This window comes from Volvox carteri (genome assembly GCF_000143455.1).
Source record: "Volvox carteri f. nagariensis unplaced genomic scaffold VOLCAscaffold_10, whole genome shotgun sequence".
In the NCBI taxonomy this organism is placed as follows: domain Eukaryota; kingdom Viridiplantae; phylum Chlorophyta; class Chlorophyceae; order Chlamydomonadales; family Volvocaceae; genus Volvox; species Volvox carteri.
In genome coordinates, this window is record NW_003307553.1 from 1,679,820 (window position 1) to 1,692,217 (window position 12,398).

Genomic DNA, 12,398 nt, shown 5'->3' on the forward strand with positions numbered 1-12,398 from the left:
ATGCATTTACATGCACAAGCAATGTTGACAGCTCGACGTGATGGAGCTTGACCAGAGCAGGATGACTGAAACGGAGCAGTCCCATTCTACCCTTCCTAACTAGTGATAGATGACAAATTCAAGCATGTCGAATACACAAACTGCGCGTCGCTGCGTAAGCTTGCTGGACCTAATTGCGGTGAATGCGGAGCAGGCCACAGCGTTTGGCCCAGAGGCGCGCCACCTATATGAAAAGCTGGTAGAGATGCGGCCTTTTCTGGAGGAATTTCTGACTGGTCGCTACGAAGATCCAGCCCTTGGCGAAGCACTCGAGGTACGGCTTGGCTTACAATGTTCCATGCCCCAGCTCGTGCTTCCCACCTTCAGCGGACACAACCCCGCTGACTGCTACCGCGCACACAGGACGTTGAGGCATCTTTGCGCAGCTTCTCCACGGCTTCGCAGCGCTGCTGCTCTCAAGGCCCCCTGGAGACGCTGCTCACGGCGGACCAGCTTCTGCTTCAGCTCGTGGATAGCTGCTTGCGTGTGCGTTGTGGACTTGCGCGGCTTCTAGGACACGGGCAGATTTCGACAGTAATGAGAGCCCAAGCGAACCTGACGTCCTCGCAGCTGGGCACCGCAACCGTCAACTTCGACACCCTGCGCCGCCTTCATGGTGTGCGCCTGCAGCTCATGGAAGAGGTGATCTGGTAGAAGTGATCTGGCAGACACTACGAAACGAAAACTCCCCCTGCCATGATATGGTCTGCTGTGCATGCTGAGCTGTGCTGTAAAAACACGACGTGCTGTCCTGAAGGGCGGGCTCTGCGCCAGCACGTCTATGCACCACGACCCAATTCACCGACACCCCAGATCTATGGTCTATATGACGCAATGAGGGAGAGAGTCTCTCAACTGTGTTTGAATGCGGAGTTGTTATCATGCATTTCGATTAGCTTTCTAATATGAGTTTTCAGTATCACAGCTTCCCTTCTGAGCATCTTATTCCTTAACGTCCCTGCAGGCCGAGCGGATCCGCCTGGGCACCAGTGGTGATGGCGCCTTTATGTCGCAGGTCCACCTCCTGGCCGCCGCCTGCACACACCGCCAGCTTGACGCCGATGTTGCTTTTCTTGCACACCGTGTCACGGCGACGGAGGCCGAACAGCAAACCACCACAGCCCACTTCCTGAACCTGGCCCTACGAGCCGTCCAAAGCCTAGCTACAACTCGCAGCGGCAGTAGCAGCAGCACCGGCGGCCAGCCTGGACCAAAGCGCATCACCGCCTTCGCCAGTCCGGATTCAACATCACCACCAAGACCAGCCTCCCGGGGCCAGGTAGCCTCGGTTCCGGCCCTTACTGGCGCCCTAGCGCAGCTGCAGGTTCAAATTACATCATCACCAAATGCGGACCGTAGCACACAGGTGGAGGCCATGTGCCTTGCCCTAGAGGGTCCAGAGCAGGCGCGAGTGCTCCAGGTAGGGAGAAGCTGCCTGGCGATGCATGCTCGGGTAAACCTGCGCAGGCCAGGCAGGAACTCCTCCATCGGCTGCAGACGGCTCGGAGGAGAGGGGTGGATCCAGGCAGGCTGGGCATATGGGGGCTCGTATGAGCCCGTTACACCTTCGAAGGGTAACGCAGCAACGCCATAAGGTGCAACACACATACATGCACACACATCTGGACCACATCGGCGTGTGAGAACGCCAGCAGTCTGTCTATATTACGCAGCACATTCGTAATATACACTGCTGAGTGTGGACCAGCGCCTTTCCGCTTCCTGTTTCCTTTTCTGCTGCCTTTCTGGAGAGCAGGCTCTGGAGGAGGAGGGAGGTGTGAGTGGCGTTTTGCGCATGGTGGCCACGTGCGCTCAGGGCCAACGCAGGAGCCTTCCATTACGACTGCTGACGGCGCTGCTGGCGGCAGATCCTGACGCTGGCGACGAGCTGGCCGCGGCGCGCGGTTTGCAGATGTTGATGCTCCTCCTCACGGCCTGTATGGAGGCGGCCTCTCGGCGAGCAGCGGCCGCTGCCGCGGCGGCAGCAGCAGCAGCTGCTGCTGTGACCGTCAACGTAGTAGGCAGGTCACCTATACGGCGGAAAGCCGGGCTGGTGGGGTGCAGACGACCGGGCGGCGAGCTTGAATTGTCGCCGGGGGTTGCGCGTGTGCAGCAGAACGGGGAGGAGGAGGAAGAGGAGGAGCGGGGTGTGTGCCTGTTGGTGATTGGGCTGCTAAGACAGCTGAGCGCTTCACATGCGGTGAGTTTCTCTCTCTCTGTGTTTGTGTGTGTGTGTGTGTGTGTCTGTATGTTGGGCTGCTGAACAGTATCCTCATATGCTGTTCCGGTTTTTCGGCACATGAAGCATACACGCTTCATAATCCTTCCCCTCGTAACTGTTTTTCATGCTTACTTTTAAACAGTCAGCCATCGCAAGTAGGAAGCATGACTTATTGAATCGTTGCTGCCTGCGGTGCAGGCCGAGTTGGTGGCTGCTGGCGCGGTCAAGCTCCTGTGCCAAGCTGTGAGCCTTCCCGGTGGCGGCAGGGTTGCCAGCGCCGCGGCCGCGGCGCTATCCGACCTGGCGTGCAATGGCGCGGCAGTGATAGAGGTGGGCGAAGCAGGAGGTTGGACAGCAAGCCTTAAGCAATGCTGCAGCAGCAACAACAACAACAACAACAGCAGGAACAGTGCAAAGCGACACGATGTGTTGACCTTGTTTTATCTACAGGCCGCTTCCTCATGCTTGGGTCTGCAGCGCTCGTTCCCATCTATCATATCCTCAACCCCCGCGCTCCTTGTCTCATGGGTCACGTGTGCTGAAACCCCTCCAGATGCTTCAAGAGCGACTGTTGGTACCGTTAGCCGACCTGCGCCTCTCCAACCGCTCCTCGGAGTCCGCTGCAGCGCTGGCGTGTACGGCCGCCATCCTCCAACATCCGGCAAGATTGCCTCACCAACAGCAACACCAGAACCGGCAAGACCCCCAGACGTTGCCAGGACAAGCCCAGGATGTGCAACAGCTGTGTGTCGATATGGGCAGGGCGTGTGACGGCGCCAGCGTATCCGTCCTTCTGGACCTAGCCGTGGAAGTGGCCGCAGCTGCCGGGGCGCCCAACCGTGGATGTGAGTAATAAGAGCCGGCGCATTTCTATCCTCGTACCTCGTATCCTAGGTTAGCTAATAACCCCACGTGTTTAACGAAAACGCTACCTACCGGCAAGGTGCTACCTTCGAGTCCCCGCATTCACCGTACCGTAAAGCTGAAGGGAGAGGGGGCGTGCTTGGGGGGCTTATGCTAAGCCGGCTGGAGTGTGGGCCAGCTGCCTGGATTGGGGTGGGCGTTAGCATGGCTGTGACGACGCTTGAAATAGAGATACGGCCATGTAGGAAGGAGGACATCGTGTCCTATTCCCTGCATTATTCCCCGGGAGGTCAGGAGCAACAGCAGCAGCAGCAGGGCCTATTGCTATTGCCCATTGCCTTACAATGTGCCGCCAAGTTTCCTCTAGTTCTAATCTCGTCTTGGGCGCCCACTTGACTCCAAGTCGCCTAGTCCATGGATGGGTGCGGAGGAAGGAACCGCAAAAGTGAGATTGGCCCCGCGCATCCTGAGATGCTGCTTGCTGTTGCAAAGGGATTCAGGAGCCTTAGCTTGGGATCCTAACCCACGCACACACACACACACACACACACACACACGCGCGCGCGTGCATGCGTGGCCGTGCACGCTCGTGTGCAGACCCCGTTGCCATCGCAGCTACCACCGCAGGCGGAGACTTCGAGCCTGGCCTCTTCAAGCTGCTGCCCTTCTGTGTCCACAACACCCAGACGCGCGCTGCGGTTCTCCAGCATGGCGCCGGGATGAGGTTGTTGCTGGACCGAGCGGCGGCCGGCGACATGGATGCTGCAACCACGCTGCGGCGGGTCGCCAACGACGGCGGCGGCTGCAAGACCGCCGTGGTACGGCACCTGGCCCAGGTAGGCTGAGCGTCGAAGTCCAAAAGTCCAAAATGTAGTGGTGTGGCTACAGCACACCTGCAGCCACGAAGCGTGGATGAGGCGGGTGGCCTGATGGCGTGCGGCCTGTGTGACTTTGACCCCGTATTGCCCGGCCATCTTTGAGCCGCAAGCATTGCCTGAAACCGTCTGTTGCATTCCGCCTGTGGGCTGTTTTGGTTTACTGCCGCATGGACCGCAGACCCACTCAGGCTGGATAGGGCAGCACGGCCTGCTCCTGCTCCTGCTCCTGCTCCAGCCACTCCTAGTTGCTGCGTCCCACGCCCCGCTAGTCCATCATCCACCATCACCATCGTGCTCAGTATATAACCATTCCCGGGCCGCGGTTTCTTCGTTGTCCTTGCCTGAGTTTAATGGGTCTTGTTCTGTGCCCCACCATACGTTCATCTTCTCCAACCCCCCTGAACCCCACGCTCGGCTCGGCACCCCATGCCCTTGGCGCGGTGCGGCGCGTGAGTCAGATGTTGGTGGCGGCAGGGAACGGTGGTGGAATCGGAGGCGGAGGCAGCTGTTCGGGGCCTGGCAGCGGCGGCAAGCAACGGGCGGTGGTGGCCATGGCCCTGTGCCTGGCAGACGTCCTTCGACCCGCCAGCCGCGACCGGTCTGCGATGCGCTGGTCGAGCGATGCCTGCAGCGAGTGCGAGCGGTGCGGCGTGCTACAGTCGCTCTCCGCCATCGCTGCTAGCCCAGACGCAGCTTCCAGAGCCGCAGGTAAAGGCCTTCCGACCAGCTCTACTCCCACCAACATCAACGCCGTGATCCCCATCACGGCAACCCTTCCTACGGTTCATTTTCTTTCTTCAACCCTTTCTGCACGCCTTCGTAACCATTCTCCGTTTCCTTAACGCCGTCCCATATCTTTATCGGCGTTGCGGATGTGCAGGCCTGGCCTGCCTGCACGCGCTGGCGGTGTACGGCACCCAGGATGTGTGTACGGCACTTGGCAATTGTGGCGCCGTAATGGTCCTTGTGGATGCGGCTAAGCTTGAGGGCGTGGCCCTGCAACCAGCAGCAACAGCAACGGAGGGGCCTTTCCTGGTGCTACAGCCACCCATCTGTGAGCCTCACACGCTGGGTCACGCAGCCGCGGAAGCCCTGGCAGCCCTGGCAACTGCCTCAGAAAGTCTGCTGCAAGACGTGACCATGCAGGTGGGCGACCGTTGGTGGTTGGTTGGCGGTGATTGGTTGTTGGTGGTTGGTTGGTCGATGGTGATTCAGGCTGACGTTCACGCTATCCGGCCGCCAAGCTGGCGGCTGTTGTTCTCCCTGCAACCCTAGTCCTACTAAATGAGTGGATCTTGCTGCAGTTGATTAAACAATACCCTCCTGCCCCAACCACCAGCTGGCCGCGTTCCTGGGTTCCTCAAGTCCCCACCTGGCAGCAAGCACGTGTCAAGCGCTGCGAGTGCTGCTGGAAACATGTCCGGCCGCGAGCCAGCCACTAGCGGCGCAGAGCGGCATCATGAACATCCTGATAGCGCACGTGTCCAAGCTGCCTGCTTCATCCACGTACGCCTCACCGTCCATATCGACAGCAGCGGCGTCACGCGGCAAGTGGGAGCGTGGCGGTGGAGGCGGCTCCGTTGGCATCGCCGGCGATCCGGACGTAGCGGAGCTGCTGCAGCAGCGGGCGGTTCGGTTGGTTTGGGCCTTGTGCCGTGGCGGCGGTGCCGCGGTGGAGGCGGCAGTGGCGGCCGGTGCAGCTCCGGCCCTGCTGCAGCTTGTGGCGACGGCGCCGCTGCCGCGGAACATGGAGGCTGCGGCGGCGCTGGCGCCGCTGCTGAAAAAGTCCGCAATTGCCCGGGAGGCCGTGGCCGCAGCCGCCGGACTGGACATATTGCTGGACGTTGCGTGTGGCGGGGCTCGAACAGGCCACCTGCCATTATGGGAAGATGCACTAGGTGCGGTGGCAGCACTGGCTGCGCTACATGCGCCATGCCGCGCCGAGGCGGTGCGGGCGCTGCGGCCGATGCTGGTGCGCGGGACGGTGCAGGAGGCGGCTGCGGCAGCGGTGGTGGTTGAGCGAATGTGCAGCGCCGTTGCGGGGCGGGAGGCGGTCCTGGCGGAGGATATGGCTGATTCGCTGGTACGCCTTCTGAGCACAGGTGCGGAGGCCCACTTAGACGATTCATTCAGTTCCAGATTGCATATGCAGCTGAGCTGTAAGATTGTAGCACTATATGTTAAGTTATGCCCAGACCCAGGTCCTGAAGTCCTTCGTCTATCTGCCTTAAGTGTGACTAAGCTCAATGACTGGCCTCATCACCATCGCCGCTGCCTCGCTCCCCTACATTCAACTGCACAGGCGATGACCGGGCCAAGGCTGCCGCGGCGAACGCCATTTGTCACCTGGCGGTGCCGGCCTCGGTGTCGCTGCCACCCTGCACTGCGCTACCTGCCGGCGGCACCATCAAGCCGCGCCAAGTCTTGGTCCGAGCTGGCGCCGTATCAGCGCTGTTGACGCTGCTGCGAGATGGCGGCGAGTCGCCGGCTCCATCTTCCGCCGCCTCTTCAGCCTCGTCTGGCGCCACGCCTTCCGTCTCGGGTTCGTCTTGGGTTGCTTCGTCCGCATCTGCATCATCTTCCTCCTCCTCCTCCCAGGCTTCCGCCGCCAGCGGAGTTCACCACAGCCCTGCAGATGCGGCGCTGGTGGCGGCAGCGGAGGCGCTGGAGAGCCTGGTCGCTGGAGACGAGGGCGTCCAGGCTATTCGGTAAGCTCAGAATGGATGCGGCAGGCGCACGACGCCCATGGGACGTACGCGGCTTTTGCATGATTGAGATGACCGTGAAAGACGACACCTGGACTACTAGCTGCAACTTAGAAAACTTGCCAAGGTCGGACAGTCGCCCACTTCTGCGCCTTTCCTTTCTTTGCAGGAATGCTGGCGGGGTGGAGGTCCTGAAGGCCGCCGTGGCGAGAGGCAAGCGACGACTGGTGCCCGCAGCAGCAGCGAAGGCCGCCGCTGCTGCGCTTCTCCAATGCGTTTAGAAATGAACGCGCCGCTCGCCGAAACCCTTTTCCTCTTACAGAACATGTAGGAGCAAGGCGCAACGAACACAACGCCTCCCCATTCGTGCAATAAGTACATTTCCATTATACGTGTTGTACACTATCCCACGCTGTCTTCTTTTTGGCGCGCACTGGATTCAGCGCCCACTGGATGCGCTTTACCAAAGCCCTTACGTCAATCGCCGACTCTTGCGGTGACATGCCTTTCCAATACTTTTCGATTTGCTCCCACCTGCTGTTCCTTGCTTTGTTGCGGACCCAGAGAGCTTAAATTGCCACTCGGTAGGGTACCACCGTGAATGCTCCGTGGTGTTGTGCTTTGGTCCTGTGCAGCTGGTTAACACTGGATGTACTGACCACGTTCTTACGGACGACTGCTATCGCAAAAAGCACACAATTCGAAGCGCTCCTCGTGGTGCCCGAGAAGCCCACAAAACCCGCAAAGATCGACCTCCCATGCTGCACTTGGTGCAAGCCTAGAGGCCCCACAGCGTTGCGTTGAGTCCAGCACCCCAGCGTAGAGCGAGGCCCTTCTTGCATTCTGAGCGGACTGTTTCCTGCTTGTCGCGTCATACGACTGTAGCATCGACAAAACATGTGCGTACGGCTGACTGTGAGATGCTTCCATCCCCTCGCACGCGGAGTTGGGATCCTTGCCACTAGGGCAGCACCTCTTCACAATGAAATCCCAGATCCCACGGTAATACGTCAACAGTAACAACGGCGACGAAGGGCAATAATGAAGGAAGACATGCATTTAAAAACTGGCCAAGAACTATGAACGAGAAATTAATGCAATGTGGAGAGAAGAGAGACATACATTCCCTTCACGTTTTGTAAGCATCGCCCCTGAAGCAACAGCCAAAACACCTGCAACATCATCCAAATCCATCCTCCAACACCTTTCCTCCTTCCCAGCCCCACATCAACCAATAGCGTTCGCCTCTGCAGCACCTGCCGCCGCCACCGTCCGCTTCTTGATCCGCTCCACGACCTCCACCGGCAGCGCCCAAGTGGGATCGATTGGCGCCAGGCCGGGGTAACCCATCAGCGATAGACCAGCGATGCCGAAAAAGGTGTGGTATATGTCTGCCATGTCGTCGGGGCGGTCGCTAATGCCGCCGTCCTCCTCGTCTTGGCAGTCCAAGATAAAACGAGTCAAGGCGTCCCGATCAATCCAGTGCAGGCGACCCAGGATGCTCAGGCAGGAGAGACACCACCAGGAGTAGCAAACCTGTGTCAAAGGAAGAAGTGGAAGGGATTCAAGAGTCAAAACACCCAGGGCTCAGGCGCTGCTCAAGGCGCCTCACACTCGATGAGAGACGCGGTTGGGTTTGATCCGGTTCCGAAAAGCAAAACAGCTGGAGGAGTAATCTCGAAAAGGCGAGGGAATATGTATGGGTTGTTGCAGGGGCGCCAGCTGCTACACAACGGCACTGCCGACTAGGAAACACATGAGGAGCAGGACCCGAGAAGGGCGCCGGAAGGCTGCAGTGGCCCTTGCCGCGGCTTGCCTACCTATAAAGAGTATATACCGCCCAACAGCCCGCATGCGCTGTGCTGGCGCGAAAGCAACCCGCCCAATCTCTCCGCGGCGCAAACACTTCAACATCCCTGTCACCACTATCATCGACCAAAGTAACGAATGGTTGTGCAAACCACCTCACCACACAAGTAAAGCTAGACAAAACTGCAGCAAAATCCTTCACTTACATCCTGCAGCTTCTCGGGTCGTCCGTTCAGCCCGCCGGTCTTGGTCTGGCGTTCGCAGAGCCTGCATTCAGGGACACCACCATCACCATAACGTCAGCAGGAAAAACACTTCAGAGAAAGGATCAACGCTGCGGCATGGCTCCCAGTCACTTTAAATGCTGCATTTACTAATTTCTCTTCGACTGCCGTCCTATGCACCAGGGTAGCACAGCTATAAGACCAACACCGTCATCAGAACTCATATCGAGCGGTCAAAGGCCTCCTCACCGCTCTCATCCAGGGTCCTTGACTTCCTCGCTTCCTAGCCCCTAACCGCAGCTCCTGCATTACTGTTGCCATATAGTATTCCCGCACTTACCCATGACGACCACATCCGTAATGCCCTTTCCTTCTTCACCTTGGTAAGGAAACTCTACTTGCCCAACCATTCACCCAACCGACGACTCACCACCAGCAGAACAAGTCCCGGTCCACAAGATGAAGGGCGTCCGCCAGAGATAGCGCCCCAATGCACGTGAACACCTGGCCCGCGTGGGACTCGTTGCCTGGTCAGGCAACCCAGACAGACAACACCCAGCACATGTTCACTCCCTTCGTCACAGACACACGACGCGAACCACGGCACTCATCAAGCGTGACACTGCAGTCGAGATAGTCTGTCTGTAAGGGCCCGTAGCCCTCCAAGCTGTGCATGGAAATGCCGTGAAAGGTTAGATTTGTCCAGCATGCATGATGAATGTGTTAATGAACAAACAGCTGTGTTGCCTAAATTAGGCCCAGGAGGAACAGGATGATCCTGCCGACCACGCATACAGCAGATCTTAACATAATGCTTGCAACATGTCTGTAAGACGCCCTTTGGAAGCACATGGCTTAGAGGGCACCTGTGGGGCCTGCGCTCGTGTGCACGGGTGCGGGAACGCGCATGTGCAGATCTGAAGGGGATGTGTGTGCGGAACTGAATCGCCCCCCTCGCCCAACATATTTCGAGCGCCTGGACCGGCCATCAATGGGTGGGATTTTCCTTCCCCTTCTTGCACGGGCAAAATGCGCTTTTGTGCTCGCTCTTCAGTGATGTAAAGGAGGCGGACATCGCTGCTGCTGTGACTTCCTTTCCACGAAGCCGGTGACTGCGAATCTGGTTTTTCCTTCACCATTTTTTGTCCCCTCCATACCGCCGCTGTGTGCGCCTTCCTACCTGGCGTGCAGCCAAACCCCCCGTCAAAGTTCTTGCAGCGCGCTATGAAGTCCAGCGCGGCCGGCATGTTGATCAACGAGGTACGGCCCAGGATGGAGAGACACAACAGGGCGCAGTACGTGAACCTGCCGTAGCAATTGTACAGCAATTGTAATAGCAGTACAGGTGTGCACCGTACCTAAGGACTTAACCAACTAATTTACCGGTCAGCACGATGAGGTCACCCTTTGAATGTTATCCAAGGGTGCCTAGCTGGACAATTGGGAGCTGGAGGGATACCGGGATGGCTTCTCCGAACGCGCCGTGTGCTACCAGGCAGCTACGGTGCAACAATGGCATGACAGGGGGGTGCTCATCATATCCCTTTCAGAGAGGAACAGCTGGATGCTAGACACAATCGCCATCCTCCCTATGATCGTCTTTAGCATGGTATTTATATATTATCATCGTCAGCAGTACTAGCAGCTGATGCAGCAGCAGCTCCCGTTGGCACCATCTTCGTTGAAACAACGGCAGCGGCAAAAGCTTAGGTTGAAATTGTGGCGCGGGGCATTCCCAAGAGACACCCACGTGGAATAGGCATGCACGCCGCAGCCGCCCGCGTACCCATCACATTGGCAACAGCAGAGAAGTGTCGACCTCCGGATGACCGCCACGTCCTGCCCTGTCCCGTTCCGCACCTGCCTTGCCCCTGCACGCCTGCTCCTCCTAAGGTTCCACACGCCATTCTAAGCCTGCAACTCAACTGGCAATATTATTCGCGCGGTTGTCCTGTGTGGCTGTTCTGTCCCCTCAGGCCCCCAGCCAATATCGTTTTGCCCTCCACCAACTCGAAAACTCGCCTTGCCCCTATCTCAGCGGCGGCTGAAGGGAGCTCACCTTGTGTCGATCTCGCCCCAGGCATCACCCGCAAACGACCCATCGGGCTGCTGCAGACCCGCCACGTCTGTACAGGTGTGCCGCGGCAACGAAAACCGTTTAGCAGGAGGGAGAACCCCATGCCCCGGTATTTGTGACACAGACAGAAAGTGAGAGTAAGACGGAGGAGGCAGTACAGGGTGGCGGATAGGGTGCGGCAGGCAGGGAGGAAGTCCAATCGGGCGGGAAGCAGAAGCGAGGGCCGTCAGGTCCATTACTGGTCGAGGGAAAGGGGAACATCCGCGGCCTGAGGAGTGTAGGGGGGCCTGCTTGTCAGAAGGCAGCTCCGGAACCGCACCAATCCTCATCACCAACCCCATCACACCGCGAAACAATACCACAAAGCGCGCTGCATTGCACCGTACGGCCCGGCATCCAGGGCAAAACGTATGGTGGCCCCAGTGGGTGAGTTCCTCGTTGTTCCGCTTCGCGTCCCCCGCCACGATGAAAGGCGAAATGATCCATGATAGCCAGGGTGACTGCCACGGCAGGGCCACCGTGCCTTGTGGCCTAAAATGTGTGCACGCGTACATACATACATACATACATACATACACACATACATACATACATACATACATACATACATACATACATACATACATACATACACACACATACATACATACTACTGCACACGCACGCACGGGCTTCCAAGCTCACAGGAAGCCACCTTGTCAGCGTCCAGCTCATCCACTTTGTCGTACAGCGCGAGGATCTGTACGGCGCTGAGTGTATAGAGCATGTGGGGGTCGTTGCGCTCGCTGCCGCCAAAGCCACCGCAGGGGTGTTGGCAACGCAGCACCCACGATACGATAGCGTCTTTATCCATCTCGTCCAGCCGGCCCGTGAGGTACATGGCTGACAGGCCCCAATACATTCCGCTCATCCAAAAGTGTTCCGTGGCGACGAATTCCAGTTTGTCGGGGTTCTGTGGAAGCAGGTCATGTGCGCTTTGTGTGCCGAATGCTGGAAAGAGACGCTATTACGGGCGTATCAGTCAAGTATCAGTCACGTGAGCCCCGGGAATTAGCCAAGGAGGTATCACCAGCGTGGGAAAGTAGTATTGTGCGGCTAACTGCCGATTTACGGAGAACGCCGGGCTGTGAAGGTAGGGCTCTCCCGCATTAAGTGCATATGCTTGGCCCTTCCATCATAGGAACTGCATGCATTTGCAAAGTGGCACGCCCCACCTCCCACAGCCTGGAAAAAGACTTGATGTACGCGGCATGCTTGTCTACCAATAACGTCCGCCGTAAACCCTGGTCATCTGAAACTTCTTGATTTGAAGCCATCAATATAAAAGGACTGTGTACAGCAACTAGGAATGCCTTCCAGACTTTTGCATGGTACCACGCTTCCCTGCAGTATAATCTTTAAACGTGTTGCCAGACGAAATAAAAAAGTAACTATTGGCTTAAGTTTTTATAGGAGTCCCTCTATGGTCCGGGTACGTTGTCCAGGCGCACATTGCCTCCCTGGAAGTTATTCGTGCCGGACCTAGTGTACCTCCACAGTTTTTCTAGGTTAATTCTCGAAATTGCACTTGAGTAACCTTAG

At 57.9% G+C, this 12,398-nt stretch overlaps 2 protein-coding genes across 2 annotated transcripts; one reads left to right on the forward strand and one right to left on the reverse strand.

The window, feature by feature from the left end:
• Positions 1-124: 124 nt before the first annotated feature.
• VOLCADRAFT_88916 (uncharacterized protein) lies at positions 125-6,104 on the forward strand (the record flags this gene model as incomplete). The annotated part of the gene is made up of 11 exons (XM_002948450.1): positions 125-313; positions 403-525; positions 610-681; positions 1,004-1,459; positions 1,856-2,239; positions 2,459-2,590; positions 2,814-3,105; positions 3,722-3,960; positions 4,461-4,710; positions 4,883-5,148; positions 5,342-6,104. Coding segments are annotated over 11 exons (3,166 nt in total), but the record flags the coding sequence as incomplete, so codon positions are not given.
• Positions 6,105-6,292: 188 nt separating this feature from the next.
• VOLCADRAFT_108997 (uncharacterized protein) lies at positions 6,293-12,242 on the reverse strand (the record flags this gene model as incomplete). Its single annotated transcript, XM_002948582.1, has 8 exons — positions 12,032-12,242; positions 11,502-11,769; positions 10,800-10,866; positions 9,921-10,045; positions 9,171-9,267; positions 8,723-8,783; positions 7,977-8,243; positions 6,293-6,322 (listed from the first exon to the last, which is right to left on the reverse strand). The coding sequence occupies exons 1-8, from the start codon at positions 12,131-12,133 to the stop codon at positions 6,293-6,295; spliced, it is 1,017 nt and encodes a 338-aa protein (XP_002948628.1). The 5' UTR covers positions 12,134-12,242.
• Positions 12,243-12,398: the final 156 nt, after the last annotated feature.